General features: G+C 43.2%; 1 protein-coding gene across 1 annotated transcript in view; it reads left to right on the top strand.

Moving 5' to 3' along the window:
- The window catches only part of GNA12 (G protein subunit alpha 12), a 116,187-nt gene extending 96,306 nt beyond the window's left edge, over window positions 1–19,881 (top strand). The window contains exons 3-4 of the mRNA XM_004440886.3: window positions 14,899–14,949; window positions 16,476–19,881. Of these exons, the coding sequence (XP_004440943.3) occupies window positions 14,899–14,949; window positions 16,476–17,045 (621 nt within the window). The 3' untranslated portion in view covers window positions 17,046–19,881. The remainder of the gene's footprint in view (window positions 1–14,898; window positions 14,950–16,475) is intronic.
- Window positions 19,882–20,319: the final 438 nt, after the last annotated feature.

The following is a 20,319-nucleotide window of genomic DNA, read 5'->3' as shown; positions in this document are numbered from 1 at the left end:
GGATTAGGAGACTCAATGCAGTAAAGAAGTCAGTTCTCCCCGAATTTACATACAGATGTAACGTAATCCTACCCAAATCCCAGCAAGATCTTTTGTAAATATAAATGATTATTCTAAAATTTATATGGAAAGGCCCCAGAATAGCCAAACCAATTTTGAAAATGAAGTGGGAGGAATCACTCTGCCTCACTTCCAGACTTTTTCTATAGCTGCAGTAATCAGGACCGTGTGGTATTGGCAAAGAGACAGACACACAGGTCAGTGGGACAGACCCAAGGGTAGCCCCATACAAGTATTCCCAACTGAGTTTTGACAGAGGTGCAGGAGCCATTCAATGAAGGAAGGATAGCCTTTCAACAAATGGTGCTGGGGCAGTTGGACATCCCTAGGCAAAAAAAAAAAGAACCTTGATCTATATCTCACACCTTGTACAAAAATTAACTCAAACTGGATCATAGATTTAAATTTAAAATACAACTGAGAGTATAACCTAGTAGAAACTTTTTGGGACCTACAGCTGGGTGAAGAGTTCTTGGATATGACACCAAAGCATGATCTGTTAAAGAAAAAAATCATTTTTGAAAAAAGGCAATTTTGGTTTCATTAAAGTTCAGAACTTTTGAATTTTAAAAGACCCTCTTGGGGGGATGAAAAGATATGCTACAGACTGAGAGATAGTATTTGCCAACCACATATCTAACAAAGGACTCCTATCTAGAATATATAAAGAACTCTTGAAACTCAACCGTAATGAAACAATCCAAGTAGAAAATGGGCAAAAGATATGAAGAGATTTCACCTAGGAGGATATACAAGTGGCAAATAAGCACATGGAAAGATATTCAACATCACTAGCTGTTGGGTCATTGCAGGTTGAGGGAAATGCAAATTAAAACCATGTTGAGTTACTTATTAGGACGGATCAAATGAAAAGTAGTGACAGTACCAAAGGCTGCTGAGTATGCGGAGAAACTAGATCTCTCATACATTTCTGGTGGGAACATAAAATGGTACAGCCATCCTGGAAAAGAGTTTTTGAATTTCTTTTAAAAACTAAACATATACTTACCATACAACCCAGCAGTCATACTCCTGGGCATTTATCACAGAAAAATGAAAACTGTGTCCACACAAAACCTGTACATGAAGCTTTGTTTGTAATAGGCAAAATATGCAAACTACCAAGATATCTCTAGTTTGGTGAATAACTGAATAAACTGTGGTACATCCATACCGTAGGATACTACTCAGCAATCAAAAGGAACAAACTATTGATACACACAACAACTGGTTGGCTGTCAAGGCATTCTGCTGAGTGGAAAAAAGCCAATTTCAAAAGGTCACTTGCTGTATGATTCCATTTAAAGTACATTCTAGAAAAGGCAACACTATACAGACAGAAAAAAGATCAATGACTATAGGCTATAGAAATGGCAATCAGATTAATAGCTGCCAGGGAAAATTTTATTGCTAAATATTTTGTATTTCTTAGTGCTAAGTGAAATTGCTTTTTTCAAATCTGATATTCCAGTTGTTTACTGCTAGTATATAGAAATACACTTGATTTTTGTATAGTGACCTTGTATCTTGTGATTCTCACTTATTGGTTCTATTGTTAGCTTTTTTATAGATTCCTTATGATTTTGCGTGCAACCAGTTATGTGATCTGCAAATTTAGTTTTATTTCTTGCTTTCCAGTCCTTATGCCTTTTATATGTTTATTCGCTTGCTTGCTTTTTTTGCTGTTTTGGGCTGGCTAGGCCCTCTAACGTAGTGTTGACTAGAAGTGGTAAAGGTGGGCATTCTTGCTTGGTATGCAGTCATAGGGTGAACATATTCAATGTTTTATCATGAATTATGATGTTAGCTGTAGGTTTTTCATAGATGCTGTTTATCAGATTGAGAAAATTCCTTTCTTTTGTTTTTTTTTGGTGGGGGGAGGAAGATTAGCTCTGAGCTAACATCTGTTGCCAATCCTCCTCTTTTTGCTGAGGAAGATTGGCCCTGGGCTAACATCTGTGCCCATCTTCCTCTACTTTATATGTGGGACACCTGCCACAGCATGGCTTGATAAGCGGTGCGGAGATCTGCACCCAGGATCTGAACCTGCAAACCCTAGGCCACCAAAGCAAAGCACAAGAACTTAACCACTACACCGCCGGGCCAGCCCCCAAAAGTTCCTTTCTATATGTAGTTTGATGAGAGTTTTCAGCCATGAGTGGATGTTGAATTTTATCAAATGCTTTTTCTGCACTTATTGAAATGCTTGTATGTATTTTCTTCCTTATTTTTTTAAAATGGTTTCCATTTTCTATTTCATTGATGTGTTATCCTTTTTTATATATTGTTGGGTTTGATTTGTATGGAAAAACATACTCCTGTTTGTCTCCTTTACTACTCACACAGAACATTACTGTGACCAGATGTGTCGGGATTTTCCCCACACCCAGCAATTCTCCGATTCTCCAGATACCAGCTGGATGTCCTACAGTTTAACTCAATTCTGACGCTACTACCTGGAGATAGCATCACATCCCACAGGTTAAGGGCCTGGTCCCACAAGACTGCCCCCTCAAGACACACACTTCAGACGCCAATCACAAGTCCAGGTTGTTACCGGTGCTTCTCACCAACTGGCCATAAATCAGAGGTTCCCATGACCCGTCTCAGGTTCTATTAATTTGCTAGAGTGGCTCTTAGAACTCGGGAAAACAGTTTCCTTACTAGATTACTGCTTTATTACAAAATATATTAAAGGATGCAAATGATCAGCCAGATGAAGAGATACATAGGGCAAGGTCCAGAAGGGTCCCAAGCACAGGAGCTTTTGTCTCCGTGGAGTTTGGGGTGTGCCATCCTCCCAACACATGGATGCATTTTTGTTCAGCAGCCCAGAAGCTCTCCAAACTCTGCAGTTCAGGGATTTTTAAGGAGGTTTCCTTGTATAGGCATGATTGACTAAGTCATTAGCCATTGGTAGTTGGTTCAACTTCCAGCCCAGAGGTCAGGGATGGAACTGAAAGTTCCAACCCTCTAATCGTGGTTGGTTTCCCTGAAAACCAGCGCCCATCCTTACGGCTTTCCAAAAGTCACTGCATTAACATAAACTCAGGGGTGATTGAAAGGGTCTTGTTATGAATTAGAAAAGACACCTTTCTCTCTCTTATCGCTTAGGAAATTCCAAGAGTTTTAAGGAGCTCTGTACCTTAAGGGGATGAAGACCAAATATATCTTGTCATAAATCACAATATCACAACTTGCTAAGGTCTTATTAAGGATATTATGGGGCCGGCCCTGTGGCTTAGCGGTTAAGTGCACGCGCTGCGCTACGGGCGGCCCGGGTTCGGATCCCGGGCGCGCACCCACACACCGCTTCTCTGGCCATGCTGAGGCTGCGTCCCATATACAGCAACTATAAGGATGTGCAGCTATGACATACAACTATCTACTGGGGCTTTGAGGGAAAAAATAAATAAATAAAATTATAAAAAAAAAAAAAGCATATTGTGTCTATGTTTAAGAGGATATTGGTCTGTTTTCCTTTTGGGAAATGTCCCTGTCAGTTTTGGTATCAGTGTTTTGCTGGCCTCATAAAAGGAGTTGGGAAGTATTCCTTTTTGGTTTTCTGAAAAGTTTACCTAAGATGAGTGTTATTTCTTCTTTGAGTGTTTGATAGAATTCACCAATGAAAGCATTTGGGCCTCAAGTTTTCTTTTGAGGGACATTTTTATAACAAATTCAGTTTTTTAAAATAAATATAGATCTATTCAGATTTCCTGTTTTGTACTGTGTCAGTTTGGTAAATTGAGTTTTTTAAAGCATTTTGTCCATTTCATCTAAAATGTCCGATTTGTTAGCGTAAAGTTGTTCCTAATATTCTCTTAATATCCCTTTAATGTCTGCAGAATTGGTGATGTCACTCCTTTTTCATTCCTGATACTAGTGATTTTTCTCTTTTTCTTACTTGATTACTCTAGCTAGGAAGTTATACATTTTGTTGATTTTTTTGAAGAACCAACTTTTGGCCTTGTTAGTTTTTTCCGTTGTTTGTTCATTTTCTATTTCAGTGTTATGTGGTCTTACCTTTATTATCTTCTTCCTTCTCCTTACCTTGGGTTACCTGCTCTTCTTTGTTAAGCTCTTTGAGGTAGAAACTTTGGTCAATGATTTTGGATCATTTTTCTTTTCTAATATAAGCAATTAAAGCTACAGATTTCTCCCCTAAGCAGTACATTAACTACATCCCACTAATTTTTGGTATTTTTATTTTCATTATCGTGTAGTTCAAAATGTTTTCTAGTTTGCTTTGTGATTTCTTCTTGATTTCTAGCATTTCCATTTGCTTCTTGGAGTGTCCATCTCTCTGTTGCCGTACCCGTCTGTTCCTGCATGTCGTCCACGTTTTCCTTTAGAGCCCTTGGCATATTAATCAGAATTACTTTAAATTCCCAATCTGTTCATTCCAAACCCTCTGCCATATCTGAGTGTGGTTCTGATGGTCACTCTGTCTCTGCAGGCTGTGATTTCCGCCTTTTAGCATGCCTTGTCACTCTCTGTCGCCAGCCGGATGCTCTGTTATTTTCTGCTGAGGGCGGGACGTAGTGTACTGGTTGCTGGCTCCAGCTGCGTCTTCTGTTCCTGGTGAAGTGTCCTGCTCTGTATTCTCCTGTCTCTCAAGTTTGGGGGGGCAACAGTTTGCCCTGTAACACCAGTTCTCTGATGGATCTAAGAAGAGTTGTTGATTTGCAGTTTGTTCAGCTTTTTTCCTTGTTGTGAGGATTGGAGTGACAACTTTCAAGTTCTTTACATGTCAAACCAGAAAAAATGTGATTTCTTCTTTGACCCATGGATTATTTAGAAGTGTGTTGTCTAATATCCTTGGTCTGATGTTCTTCATATTTCTTGTGTTTGGAATTTGTGAGACTTGTTGAAATCTGTAAATTTTTGTCTTTCACCAAATTTGGAAAGTTTTTTGCTTTTTTTAAAAAATATTTTTCTGCCTGATTCTCCCTCTCCTCTGTTGCTGGATTCCAGTTAAGGTATGTTAGACCTTTTAAAATTGCCCCCACAGATGCCAGAGTCATTGTCTTCTTTTAATCTTTTTTTTCTCTACTTGGGATTGGATAATTTCTATTAATCTAATTTCGAAGTTCACTAATTCTTTCTTGTGTCATCTCCAGTCTGTTATTAAGTTCATCCGTTAAATTGTTTATTTTAGGTATTGTACATTTTAGTTCTAAAATTTCTGTTTGGCTCTCTTTATATTTTCTATTTATCTGCTAAGATTTTCTTATGTTTTTATTCATTATAAGCATTTCTTCACCTAATTGAGCATAATTATAATAGCTGCTTTAAAGTCTTTGTCTAATAATTATAATATCTGAGTTGAGTTCGTTATCTATTGATTATTATTTTTCCCTTGAGGAAGAGTGCCATTTTTGTGGCTCTCCATTTATTGGGTAATTTGGGATTGTATCCTGGCTCTCCATATATTGGGTAATTTGACATTATGAATGTTGTTTTAGGGACTCTAGATCTTGTTGTATTCATCAACTGCTGTTGATATTTTTGCTTTAGCAGACAATTAACTGGTGAGACCAGAACGGCCAGCGTGGTCAGGCCTGCATTGGTGGTGCCCAGATCTTATTCAGACTGCTTCCAGTTTGCCCCACGCATGTGCGGTTGAGGGGTCAACCAGAGACTTGGGCAGCATTTATACACAGAATTTGAGGTTTCCTTCCTCTGGCTCTCTTCTTTCTGGGGTTCCCTCCTTACCCACTGCCAGTCCTGGTTGCCCTGGCTCCTTCCCTTGGTTCCTCTGGCCAAGAAGAGGGTAGGCTTTCCAACAGAATGTTAGTTGTTGCCACATCCCGCCATGACTGTGGCTGACCTTGGGGCAAAGTCACGGAACAGAGAACTCACCCTGTGCCATTTGTTCCTCCAAGTTTCGACTCCCCTCCATATATGCCCACTTTTATTCACTCTCCGGAATCCTTAGATATTTCTTTTTTATATTTTGTCCATAAAACCAGAGTTTATGGTTTTATCTGTAGGGGGCTCTCTTTGCTAGGAGTTTAATCCTTCATATTGAAAGTGGAAACACAGGAATCACTTTTAATGGTTAAGCGTTGAAAGTTCTCCCTTTGAGATACAAACAGGCAAGCTGCCCACAACTTGTTCCACTCAGCATTGTCTTAGGACCCCTACCAGTATTGTGAGGTAAAAAAGAAAGAGGAAGAAACCAGACTGCCCTCACTCACAGGTATGATTGTGTACCTACAGAATTCACAAGAATCTACAGATATATTGTTAGAATGAATATGGAGCTTAGCAGAATTGCTAAAGACAAGTCAATATACAAAAATAAATTGTATTTCTATACACTAGCAACAAAAAATTAGAAAATGAAAAATGTTTAAAGATACCATTTAAGAAGCATCATAAAAGATTAAATACTTAAGAATAAATCTAAGAAAAGATGTGCAGAAGACTTACAAAGCATTCCCAAGATAAATTAAAACCCTGCAGGTGTTTTTGTGGAAGAGGGAGAATAGAAATTGACAACGAATTTTAGAACTAATATGGAAACGCAAAGGGCCAAAAAGAGCCAACATGTTCTTCAATTTGAGCAACAAAATAATTAAGGACGGTAATGCGTTGCAAACCATGACAAATATAGGCATCTATGAGTCCATGTAGATAATAAATAGAAAAACTGGGGAGAAGGGAGGACTCTGGTTTACAGTAGAATGTCGACCACAGGCTGGTGAATGTGGAGTAGTGCTGCCTGGAAATCGTTTTGCAGCTGTCATGGTAAGGATTGGAAAGATCACAAAAACCCCCAAGTCGGGGGGATGGCTGTATTCTTAAAAAATGTCAGTGTTTCAGATTAAAGGCAACTAAAGAGACGTGACAACTAAATGCAAGACTTGATCTCAACTGAATTCTGTGCTGGAGGAGGAAAATGCTACAAGGATAGAAGTACATCAGTGTTCAATTTCCCAAGGTTACCATGGTCAGAAGCATCTGTCATTATTCTTAGGAGGTATCCACTGAAGCTTTTAGAGGTAAACGGGCAACTACTCTCAAATGGTCCCCCAGAAAAGTATATATGTTGAAAGGGAGAGAACAAAGGAAAAAGCAGATGAGGCAGAGTATTAACAATGGGTGAATCCATCTAGAGGGTGTGTGGATATTCTTTGTCCTATTCTCACAGCTTTCCACACGCGCCTCTGTCCCAGCCCCAACCAGATTTGGAATTTGGGTTCCAGCTGCTACATTGCAGAGGCTGGAATCCTGATGTGAATTTCCCCAAAACACAGAAAGGTGATAGGCAGCCGTGATTATGACATGCCCCATACATCACTTTCTAGGCAATCTGTGGTGGAAGCTTTTCAGAATTGGCTAAGCACCCCACCACCACCACCACCACACACCGTGATTTTGGTGCTTTCTTATTTGGAGAGAGAGAATATCTAAAAACCTTCCATGGAATTTCTTCCCTAGCCCCTTACAAATGAGGAATCTACATCTATAGTTGTAAAGGATGAATCTGTAATTTGACTGTTCAGCTTCTTATGAAACTGTTTAAGAAATGAGCCTAACAATATTCATATACCCACTCCCAATAGTAACGTGCGTTTACATTTTGTCATTTTTGCCTCTGCTATATAAAAATCCACAAGTTCATAATGCTACAGACAGAACCACCTCAAAACCTGGACAAGACCACAGTGAGATGCCATTTCACACCCTAGGGTGGCTGCAGTTTAAAAATGAGAAAATCGGGCCGGCCCCGTGGCTTAGCGGTTAAGTGCGTGCGCTTCGCTGCCGGCGGCCGGGGTTCGGATCCCGGGTGCGCACCGAGGCACCACTCCTCCAGCCATGCTGAGGCCGCGTCCCACATACAGCAACTAGAAGGATGTGCAGCTATGACAGACAACTATGTACTGGGGCTTTGGGGGAAAAATAAATAAATAAAATCTTTAAAAAAAAAAAAAAAAAATGAGAAAATAACTGTCTGCGAGGATGTGGAACCTCCATACATTGCTGATGTGAATGTAAAATGGTTCAGCCACTGTGGAAGACTGTTTGGTGGTTCCTCAAAAAATTAAACATAGAATTACCATATGACCCAAGAATTCCACACCTAGGTGGAATGTATACCCAAAAGAATTGAAAATAGGTGTTCAAACAAAAGCTCTAACATGACTATTCATAGCACTATTCACAATGGCCAAAAGCTAGAAACAGTCCACATGTCCGTGACCTGATAAATGGGTTCACACTGTATGGAATATCTGTACAATGGAATACTATGCAGCTAGGAAAAGGAATGGAGTACTGCTAGGTGCTGCAGCATGGATGAACCTTGGAAACATCATGCTAAGTGAAATAAGCCAGACACAAAAGGTCACATATTATGACTCCATTTATATGAATTGTCCAAAATAGGCAAATCCATAGACACAGAAAGCTGATTAGTGGTTGTCAGGAAGTGGGGAGTAACTGCTAATGGGTGCAAGGTCTCTTTTGTGGGTGATGAAAATGTTTTGGAGCTAGAGAGAGATGGTTGAGAGGTGGTTGCACAACATTGTGAATATGCTAAATACCTCCATGTTGTGTACTTTAAAATGGTTAATTTTATGTTATGTGAATTCTACCTCAATTTAAGAAATAGAAAAATCCCAGACAGGGGGTGCCCAGCCCTACAGAGCACCCTCTCTGGCCCCCTGTGGCTGCACCCCACTGCACAGGCCAAGGAGCCACCCCCAAGCCAAGCCTGCTTCCAGGGCCTGTGTGGGCCTCTTTCTGAGGTCTCCCCACAGTTGCTAAGGGACAGCTGTTGTTGGGAACTGGGCTGGGGGGGTAGGGGTTAGAGCTTGGAGATGGGGACTTCACAAGCACGGCACAAGCTCCTATGGCAAGGCAAGACAGCCAGAGTGTGGAACACTTCCACGTTCTGGAGTCACAGTGCACGGCTGCCAGGACCCTTAGGTGTGCCTGCAGCGTGACACCGTCAGGTTCATTTGTTTCTGTTGGGTTTTGGTTTTGAGGGGTTGATTTTTTTAATTTAATTTTGTTCTTAATTATGCAAGATATTTGCATGGTTCCAAAGTCAGAACACATTCTGAGAGGTCCAGCTTCTACCCCATCCCACCTCCCCTTTTCTCCCTTGCCTGTGTCATCATTTTTACTTGTTGCTAGTTTATCCTTCCATGTTTCCTTTTTCAAATATAAGCAAATGGTATATATATTTCAATTTCCCCACCATTTCTTATACAAAAGGAAGCACCCTGTACATTCTATTTTGCACCTTGGTTTTTTTCATTTAACAGTTTATAAACCACTTGACAGCCGTACCTAGAGATCTTCCTCATCCCTTTCCTCAGCTGAATGGAGATAAGGTGGTTTATTCAAGCCTCCGAGAGGGCACGTGTAGGTTCTTCCCAGTCTTTCGTATTACAGAGGGCTGCAACCAATAGCCTTGTGCATGGGTCTCTTTGTGTTTGTGCCAGCGAGTCTTTTTCCTAATATATTAGGATTATAAATTAGCAACAGACAGTTTACAGGCACCCAAATTAAAATTCGAGAATCTTTATTTTTATAATATATATTAACATGCAGCTCTTTTTCCAGAATACTTTCACAGCTATGATATCATTTAATCTCACAAGACCCCAGTGAGATGTCATAGATGTTAACTTAGCAAAGTCAGGATTCAAGATGAGGGTTTCTTTTTGGGAATTATATATTTTTTAAGTTTTTATTTATTATTTTTTTTATTTTATTATTTTTGTGTGTGTGTGTGAGGAAGATCAGCCCTGAGCTAACATCCATGCTAATCCTCCTCTTTTTGCTGAGGAAGACCGGCTCTGAGCTAACATCTATTGCCAGTCTTCCTCCTTTTTTTCCCCAAAGCCCCAGTAGATAGTTGTGTGTCATAGTTGCACATCCTGCTAGTTGCTGTACGTGGAACATGGCCTTAGCATGGCCGGAGAAGCGGTGCGTCGGTGCACGCCCGGGATCCGAACCTGGGCCGCCAGTAGCGGAGCGTGCGCACTTAACCGCTAAGCCATGGGGCCGGCCCTATTTTTTAAGTTTTTAAAAGTTCTCTATTCAAACATTGTTGTTTGGTTAGTATCTTTATTAATGGGAAATTAAGTCTTAAGTTTGACGTTTATTAAGTGGTAGAAATGAAAATCTGACCCTTGGAGTAGTTTGTTCTTGTTTTTAATATATGGCAATTTTAAAATTTATCTTTGTTTAAAGAAATGAACAAAACTTTCGAATCCTCAGACTCACTGTTGACAAGCCCTGTGTTTCTGCCGCAGCATGACTGACCCCATCTTAGGATGTTAGAGTTAACTTCACTAGGTGCGGCAACTGCAGGAGCAGCTCCGTGTGCGTAGTTAGGACCTGAAATAGAAGAGCCGCCTGCCCCGAGTGGGTGTTAGTATTTGTTTTCTCTGTAACCACTTGCCGGCCCCCACCTTTGCAGCTGGACTAATCCACACCTACCTTTGTCTACCTTTCTCACTCCCCAGTGAGGCCTCTGCCAGTGATCTTGACCCAAACGGGCTGTTTCCTGCACACGCCTCCACTACACAAACCCATCAGCCTGAGACACTGACAGAAAGTACCAGGGATTGAACCAAGGGAATGGTGGAATGGATCCGATTACTGGCAGAGAAAAAGGTGTGACCGGAGTCAGTCCCTAATTACTGATCTCGAGGCCTAGTCTTGTGCAGGGTCGAAAAAGTAGAGGCTCTGTTCTCTTGGTCTTAGCTGAAGTAGGTGTGTGAGGCCAGCCGATATCCGTTGACGTGGCCGCTTCAGTATGGACCGTGAGGACGCGGACAGATGGGTGCACAGGAGGGTTTGTCTGGTGATGCCTGATAGAAGCTTTGAAGCAGCAGCGAGCCCGGGATGTGAATTCATCAGCTAGAGGTGGGGGTAATGGGTGCTTCCCGTGAAGATTTGGGGAAGGATAGAGTCCATTTGCCAAAAAGATGATTCTTTGTACTGGTGTCTATATTCCTAGGCCCTGCCCACTATCCTCAGTTTACATTCGCTTGTCTGCCCAGCACAATTGCAAGAGCCCCAAAATAAACCTGCTTCTTCTTGGAACAGGTAACTCCCTTCTCCACCCACCAGCACCCCCACCTCAGACTCACCCATCTGGTGCTAATGAGAATAAGTGCTTTGCTGGGTTGAGTCAGGAAGGCAGGCCCAATGTCAAGTATGTGCTTGGTGACCTGGGAACCTAATGGATTTGTTTTGTTATGTCTAATTCATGAATCTGTGTTCTTACTAATCTTAAGTGATTTAGATTTTGAAACCAAGGAGGGTTATAAAAAGCCCATTTTTAATTTTCTCTTTTTTGTTAGACCAGGAACTATCAAGAGAGGACTCTGGGATCATTTTGCATTGCATGATAATCTCTTTTTATAAAGGTACTGTCTTAGTCCATTCAGAATATCAGAGGCTAGGTGGCTTAAACATTTATTTCTCACAGTTCTGGGAAGTCCAGAAGGGAGGGAAGGGAAGTCCAAGAGGCTGGGAGGTCCAAGACCGAGACACAACAGGTTCAGTGTCTCGCGAGAGCTCACTTCCTGGTTCATAGATGGCCGTCTTCTCGCTGTGTCCTCACATGGCAGAAGGCAGGAGGAGCTCTCTGGGGTCTCTTTTATAAGGCACTAATCCCCTTCATGAGGGCTCCACCCTCCTGATCACCTCCCAGAGGCCCCGCCTCCTAATGCCGTCACACTGGGGAATAGGTTTCAGAATATGAATTTGGGGGGAGACACAAACATTCAGTCTACAGCTGGTTCTAAGTGGTTAGTTTCCTCCGTTTCTGCCCCATGCTATTTCTCTGAAGAAATGGCTGCATTCTGCTAGTGTTGAAAATACGTCAGAATTTAAACCTGGACCTTCTACTGAGCTGCTGCAGTGGGAATCGTGAAGCCTGTTGCAAATGATTATCCTGTGGGCTACACGTCCAATCAAATGACGCACTTTCCAGTGTCTGGTAATAAACCACCGTGGACCAAAACATGGTTCCGACTCAGCCCGGTAGGATGGCAGAGTGTGGAGTGTAGTGACGGATTTCTGGTTACGAGTCGATTTCTCCTCTGCCCTCCTTCCTGCTGGCCCCGTGAGAGAGAGCTGTGTGGCCTCTGTGCCTTACCGTTCAGGAGCGGCTCCCACGTGGCCCCATTCGGTTACTGTTGGGAAGAGGCAGGTCTGGCATGGACCTGGATGTCACCCCTCTCCTCCTACGTGGTCCTCCCTAGAGGGAGTTGCAGCCACCAACCATGCAAAATTGCGAAGAATCACAAATAAGTCCTGTACCTCCGGAGCAGTGAAACAGGCTGCTGAGGTCCTTTAAACGCGCTGTTCTGGTGCAGAAGGAAACAGTCAAGACCTGTTTGTATTAGCATGTGGTATGTTGTAAAGTACAGTTGGGTGACCCTGATTTCAAACTCAATAGGGATATTTAAATTCGAACTAGGGAAAAATAATTTCTTTTTAATATTTTATATTTAGGTCGTCATTAACTGTGTTCTCCGGGGCACGCTTGGTGCTGTGGAGTAGGCACTTGGCCCATGTCTGTGTCTCCCCAGGAGAATCGGCATGCCGTGGTGACAGAACATGGGCCAGGGCATCTGCATTGCCCTGACTTGTTATGCCCACCCCAGCCCAAACCCCTGGGACAGGACTTACTCCGCTTTCTTTTGCCTGGCGCCACCACCTGAGTGGGAACTCGAGGCAGTGGTGGGGCTGCCAGCTGCCCCCCTGCCCGGCCCCAGGGAAGAACGCGCAGTGCCTTCGTGGTTCAGGGACGTGGCGGCGGTGGGCGGGTGAGGACAGTGTCTTATTCTTCGTCAGCCCTCCTCGAGCCTCCCAGGCCCTGAGTGAGAGGCAGTAGGAGGACAGACCGAGCGGAGTTTCAGGGGGAGGAATAGTCATAAATCAGGTAGGGTTGCTCTCGGCTCCGGCAGCTCTTTCACTCACCAGCTGTTTCCTGTCCACCGTGGGAGGAGGCAGGATGTGCAGACCAAAGCAAGAAACTTACGGCGCCAGCGGGAGGGAAAGCTGCCTCACACCTCGCTGGCCTGTGGCCTTCCCCACGCGGAGCTTTGTGTGGAAGGGGAGAGACCTCGGGCCAGCTCAGTCAGGAGGTGGACCCGGGTGCCTGGGAAGCAAGGTTTCCCTGCCGGAGCTCCGGGGACCATTTCTCTAAAGCAGGAATCCAAGTGTGTGCCAACAGCACTGTAACAATAAGGAGGAAGAGTGGATTTGCTAATCATAATCTGTGCTTTAATGGGAAAGAAGTGTGTGTTTCTATCCCCTTAAACAAAATGCTGTCTTTTGAATCATCCAGAAGGCCTTCATTTTAAATGGGCAGGTTGATTCTTCATTAAAGGAAATTTACTCCTTGCTTTCTTCCTTTAGGCCTGTTGGAGACAAGTCGGGGAAGATAAATCAGGAGCTGGTTGCTCCTGTCATTCTTCATCTTTTTTTTTTTAATGAAGTCACAAGCTCAGGCCGTAATCTTGTACCTTTCTGATGATCTTTCCTCCTTAAAAGTCCAGAATGTCCCCCTAACGCATGTGTGTGGCTTTGCCACTTGTGTAAGAGTGAAGACCTGGCGTGGACCCTCCTAGGGTCTCTCCACAGAGCCTTACATAAGGGAGCACATGGAAACTGGGCTGTCCTAGCTGGTCTCTGTCCCTCAGAGGAAGGCTCAAAGTGAGATCTTAGAAAGCGCGTCCTGTGTGTGTGTGGTAGAATTAATTTTCAACATTCTGCTTTTTAAGGGAAACTTTTGCAACTTTAGGGGAAACGTTTACCACTTCCTCTATTTAGCTCCATTTAAGTCAACATTTGAACACCCTTTAAACACTTCTTATACTCTGAGGGCCATTGCATTTGGTGGTTCAACACTTCCTCAAACAGGACCACGGATGATTCTAAAAGTGCGCTTCTAGCTACGGAACAGTCTCAGATTGTATCAACATTCAGTCCAGAGAACATCTAGAGGATGAAGAAAGAACTCATCATTCCACCACAGAAATCCAAACTAAAGATCTCCTCGTTCTAGACTGTAAATGAGATCATACAAATGTGTGAAGTAATGATGGACTATTAGGCCTGTTTCCAGAAACTGGAACATGTTTTGTCATATGCCTCTTCTCTTAAAGATTTACTGTCTTGGGCCGGCCCTGTGGCTTGGTGGTTAAGTGCGCGCGCTGCGATGCTGGTGGCCCGGGTTCGGATCCCGGGTGCGCATCGAGGCACCACTTCTCCGTTCATCCTGAGGCCGAGTCCCGCATACAGCAACTAGAAGGATGTGCAGCTACGACATACAACTATCCACTGGGGCTTTGGGGGGAAAAAAATAAAATAAATAAAATCTTTAAAAAAAAAAAAAAAGATTTACTGTCTTGAAAGACAATGTCTAGAGTGCGTTGGGCCATCTCTGTTAGAAGCAAAACTGTTCACAGGAGCTTCATCTAAAATTCTAGCTCTTGCCCCTTCCTTCCCTGGTGGTGTGGCCTGGAGCAGGCCAGTCTCCACATCTGGAAAGGCAGGGATTAGCCTGGTCAGAGGGGCCAGCACCCAGCCCATGCGCAGAATCAGTCAGGGGCGCTTTGAAAACCGCAGTCTGAATTTGGATCTTGGGGTTGGAGCTAGAGAAACTGCATTTTTAAGTTTTTTTAAAAAATTGTTTTTAATTTTTAAAAATACGTGTACACTATTAGTCTTTTTATTTTGCCTTCCTGTTTACACAGAGGAAAAATAACACTCATGTTACTCTTTTAAGTTCTTCTATTCACCAAATCAGGGTTCCTCAATTAAGACTGAGCCATGAATATTTTTCCTCCCTGACAGGGTGAATCGGTGAAGTACTTCCTGGATAACCTGGACCGGATCGGCCAGCTGGTGAGTAGAGAACCCTGCCCCAAGAATCTGTCATCAGGGTTAGAAACACCTGTGTGGAGACCAAAGCATTCCGGGTCATGAGGCCTTTCCTCGTCCTTCTGAGCCACATTTGTTGTGTCAGATGACTATGAATGGTATCATGATGTGCTCTCGCTTAGATCTGAAGTTTGTTTGCGGGGGGTAGGGAGGGAAAGTGAGTGCTCAGTGGTGAGGATTTCCTCATTCAAGTGGAGGAAATTCTCACATTCTTACTTATAAACCTTTAGTCACTGCTAAATTAAGATGTAAAGTCGTGTTTCTATTAGATTTCCCTTGCCCAGATCACTGTAAAGAAGACAGGAGTTCTTTAGTAAACAGAAGATTTCCTTTAACTTTTTATTATGAAGAATTCAAACATATACAAAAATAAATAGTACAGTGAAACCCTAGGGTCAACAATTATTACTCATGACCCGTTTTGTTCCATTAGCCCCACGCCACCCCCAGGAACAAATCCACCATCATATCATTTCATCAATAATATTTTAGAGTGTATCTCTGAAAGAGAAGGGTCTCAAAGTCATAACCACAATACCATTATTGCTCCTAAAAAATTAGTAGTAATTCCTTAGTATCAACCAATATCCAGTCAGTTTTGAGATTTTTCCCAATTGTCTCATTAATGTTTTCTTGTGAGTACTGCTTTACGTTAGCAGTTAGAATCAACTTCCTAATATAGTCCATCCACCACAATTGGTCCATGTCACTTAAATTTCTTTTAATCTATACATTTCTCCCTCCATCTTTGTTTTCCTTCCAATTTATTTGTCGAAGTACCTGGATTATTTCTCCTGTAGAGTTTTCACGTCTGGATGTTGCTATTCCATCCATGCAGTGTTACTGAAAGTGTTTCTCTGTCCGCTGTATCCCCTGTGAGTTGGTAGTTGGATCTAGAGGCTTCATCACCCCTGTTTGGTTTTGGCAGGACTGCTGCCTGAGCGCTCGTGTGCAGTCCTCGCCGGGGATTCTAACAGGGTAGAGTCAGAGGGCTTTGAGAGCCCCTGCAGTCGCCTGTGTTGCTCAAGACTTGAAGAGTTCTCCAAGAATAACATATTAAATATATTGCAGACTAAATTTAAATAGCATTGCAAAACCTAAATTAAGTTAGTTCATAGTAAGGTTTTGGAATGCGTGTGCTCTGGAAGTTAGAAAAATAAAAAGGTAGCTATGGTGCAGAAACAAAAAAGATGATCAGTTTCCTGTGGAGAAGAAAATGGACGAGGTTGTACATCGGGACCAAACAGTGAGGATTCTGATAGCTCCTCCTCAGACGCAGGAGCCTTTGTTTGTTTTGAAATGAGCTATTTAATTCCTTCACTGTCTGTTTCATGGTAAATTTATAATTTTATAAATGCAAGTTGCTTTTGGTATTTGGTTCAACTTCTCACAAAAGTTATTCTGACTCTCCTTCCTTCCATCCCATCTTTTGTTCTTATTTTCTTATGTTCTTCTTCTCCTAAATTTCTCCCTTATGGTATATTTTACAGAATTACTTTCCTAGTAAGCAAGACATCCTACTGGCGAGGAAAGCCACCAAGGGCATTGTGGAACATGACTTCGTTATTAAAAAAATCCCTTTTAAGATGGTGGATGTGGGTGGCCAGCGGTCTCAGCGCCAGAAGTGGTTCCAGTGCTTTGATGGGATCACATCCATCCTGTTCATGGTCTCTTCTAGTGAATACGACCAGGTCCTCATGGAGGACAGGCGCACCAACCGGCTGGTGGAGTCAATGAACATCTTTGAGACCATAGTCAACAACAAGCTCTTCTTCAATGTTTCCATAATCCTGTTCCTCAACAAGATGGACCTCCTGGTGGAGAAAGTGAAGACCGTCAGCATCAAGAAGCACTTCCCAGATTTCAAGGGCGACCCTCACAGGCTGGAGGATGTTCAGCGCTACCTGGTCCAGTGTTTTGACCGGAAGAGAAGAAATCGCAGTAAGCCGCTCTTCCACCACTTCACCACCGCCATAGACACTGAGAACATCCGCTTCGTGTTCCATGCTGTGAAGGACACCATCCTGCAAGAGAATCTGAAAGATATTATGTTGCAGTGAAAGAGGAAGCTCCTTACTGTTGTCGTCCTTAAGCAGCCTCCATGGCCACTGGTCAGATCTCCCCGGTGTGTATTATCCACCTGGTCTTGGAGTGGGTTTCTTGGATCCATGCCATCCAACGCCTGGCTCAGGAATGCTGTGAAGCCAGCCTTGCCAACCTGCTCTAGGCCAAAGGACATGGAAACGTTGACGTTAGCTACTGAATCCTGGGGACTAGTGAAACTACTGAAAATCCTAGTGATCACTTTGGTATTAATTTGTAATACCTAATAACACAGCTTTCTTTCTTTTTACAGAAACTTTATTTCTTTTCTGACACAATTTAATGGAGCATTATGTGTGTGTGTGCGCGCACACGCTGTCTTTAATGACAGAAACACATAAACCAGCTGCCTTGCAGATGGCTTTTCTCTCTAACTTGCGAGTCTTCAGTGAGACACACTAACCCAAAAGCTTTGCCTAACAGTAGTCTGTAGGAGATCAAATGCATGCTGATGCTGCTAAACTCAGAGTGCCCACGCCGGGCCCCGGGCCCCCAGCTGTGGGGTCTCAATGCCACCTCCCAAAGTGAGCGAGTTGCCTTTTAAAACTCTTGTGCCAATTTCCTGAGACCCGGTCCAGGCGTATTAGATTAAGCCAAGGGCCCCCCAGCTTTAGAGGCTGGGAGTGAGAGCTCCACAGGTGTGGACTTGCCTTAATGCCCCACCGTGTGCGCGGTTCTTCCTGCCTTGTCAGAGTGCCCAGCAGCACAGCACTAGGTGGAGATGTGTGGGAACAGTGTGCTGACAGCAAATGTCTGCCCCATATGCACAGAGGTGCTCACTGCTCCGTGCCCATCCACTGGCAAAGACATGTACACCAAGTGGCCTTACAGATGCCCTCTCCGTCTTACCAGTCATCTTCTGATACCTGCAGGTGGCTGCATTCCACGTTTCCTTCTTTTGGAAGTAGTAGAGAGCTTTCTGTTCCTTGCAGGGGCTTCTGGAAGCTGGCAGGATTACTAGCAAAGCCTTTGTTAATGCCACAGCTGCTTGGTGAGCTAACAGCTGACCTTTCAGGAAGCCCACAGACCCCGGAGAAATCTGAGTTTCTCCAGACTGCCACTACACCAATGCCTTTGGACAGTCGGTCCCTGTTCTCAGCTCCCTTGTAAACCTTGATTCGTATCAAGGTCTCCTGCTTCTGTTCATGTACATGTGCATAACAAGTAAACACTACCAGACACAGCTCTCGTCGGGGGAAGCTGCGGAAGGCTGTGATGTTGACATGAGCTGGCAAACCTGACACTCAGTTAACTTGCTCAGTTACCTTTGTCCAGGGGTCTTTCACTGTGTTTAAAAATACATTGCATTCCAAACTGGTCCCCGCTGTGTATTACTCTACTAAAAAAGTCTATCTAGTGTGTTTAGGACTTTTCCTAGCATTTAAAAGAAAAAAAGGGCCGGCTCTGTGGCTTAGCGGTTAAGTGTGTGCGCTCTGATGCTGGCGGCCCGGGTTCCGATCCCGGGCACGCCCCAAGGCACCACTTCTCCGTCCAACCCGAGGCCGAGTCCCACGTACAGCAACTAGAAGGATGTGAACCTATGACATACAACTATCTACTGGGGCTTTGGGGGGAAAAAAATGAATAAATAAAATCTTTAAAAAAAAAAAGAAAAAGAAAAAGAAAAAAAAAAAAAAGCTTCCCCTGTCACTGGCACCAGAATGTCACTGTGGTTTAATAACACATCCTAGAGCCCTTGTCCTGAGGCCACACTGTTCCCAGTCCTTGTGTCCCTTTGCATCTCACTCTTGGCTCGTTTCCAGCAAGCCAGATAAACATTAATCTTGTGGCAGATGCTGACCCAGAAGAAAAGAGGAAAAAACCTGCTTCTGAGTCATCTTTGTTATCACCGTGTTTTTAATGAGGAGACAACATGAAATTCTCTTTCCCTTTTGGTGCTCAAGGCTTTGTGTCGATGTTTGCTGGGGTTTTGGCTCTTTTTTTTTTGGCTGGAAAAAAAGTGGCTGTTTTTGTACTGCTTCCTGTGGCTTTTCATAAACTGAAAGGACGTGACCCAGGATCAGTGCCAATGACCATGGTTTAAAGGCAAAAGAACGCTCTCGACAGGCTCCATCAGGGCAGTCTAAGATCCTGTTTTCATTTTACGGCAGTGAAGCGCAGCCCGATCCGCAGCATGGCAAGCGCTCCTCACCCAGTCGGTGTTCTGGGTCTTACAAGTTTGTTAGGATTCAAAGCTGGTCCTCACCAGCCTGGAAGTACTCTTCGTGGTTCTGGTAGAGGCTGCTGCCATCATGATTGGAGGTGTTTGAACTGCCTTCCTGATGAACTTAGGTCATTCCTGTCAATGAGTGCTTTTTTTCCTTTAAACACTGATAATTTGCTAGTTCACTTTCAAAACCGGAAGCATGTAAGTAATGAGAGCTTGTGACTGTGTTGAACTGACTGGAAAGCAGGGCAAGATGGCCGGAAGGCCTGGGTCCCTGGCCAGCTCAGTCCCTGACCCCACTTAGCTTTGCTGAGACTGGGCTGCCTCCTCTTCCTGATGAGCGAGCGAAGGAGCAAGTCTGTAAAGGCGCCCAGCTCTCAGTTCCGTGATCCATCGGCATTGGAGAAGATAACTATCTGCAAGGCTAAACTAAAACCATTTACAACTTTTCTACACATAGATTGTAGCCATTTTTGTCTCCCAAACCTTAGGCCTTTGTATTTTTTTATTTTAATTTCACTGTTATCCTTGATTATTGTCTTTTTTATTGAGATGTTGGAGAAGCAGGAGATAGTTGTGCCTCATCTATTATTGCAAAAATGTAACAATAAACTTCCTCAAAATAAGATATTTTCCTCATACTTATACTGTTTACACCTAAGGACACACGTAGGTTTTTTCATTGAAATATTTTCTTAACTCTTCTATTTGTAGAGAAATTGTTTCAAAGATTTTGCATTATAGCTTTGTAATTTATAGAGATTTCTAGAATTCTTACTCTTGTAATTTTTTTACTTGGATAAAAGAAAAATGAATCAGGTTATTTTAACTCCAAGATCAAAAAGTAATCTTGAAACAAGATTATTAGTTACAGTGGATTAACCTGGGGGGCCCTGGGAGCAGACATCACTCACTTGGCGTTGGAAGATGAAGGCCGCGTGTGATGAGAGTGGTCCTGGTGGGTTGCTCATGGCTTACACTTTGCACACAACAGTGGTGTTGGCTAGGAAGGTCTGATCTGATGGTTTGACCACCTTCAGTCTCCAGATGTTTGTTAAGATAAA

This window comes from Ceratotherium simum, chromosome 26 (assembly GCF_057802395.1).
Source record: "Ceratotherium simum simum isolate JZ-2026a chromosome 26, ASM5780239v1, whole genome shotgun sequence".
Classification (NCBI taxonomy): domain Eukaryota; kingdom Metazoa; phylum Chordata; class Mammalia; order Perissodactyla; family Rhinocerotidae; genus Ceratotherium; species Ceratotherium simum.
The sequence above is the reverse complement of the archived record's forward strand: the minus strand, read 5'-3'. Positions and strand labels throughout refer to the sequence as shown.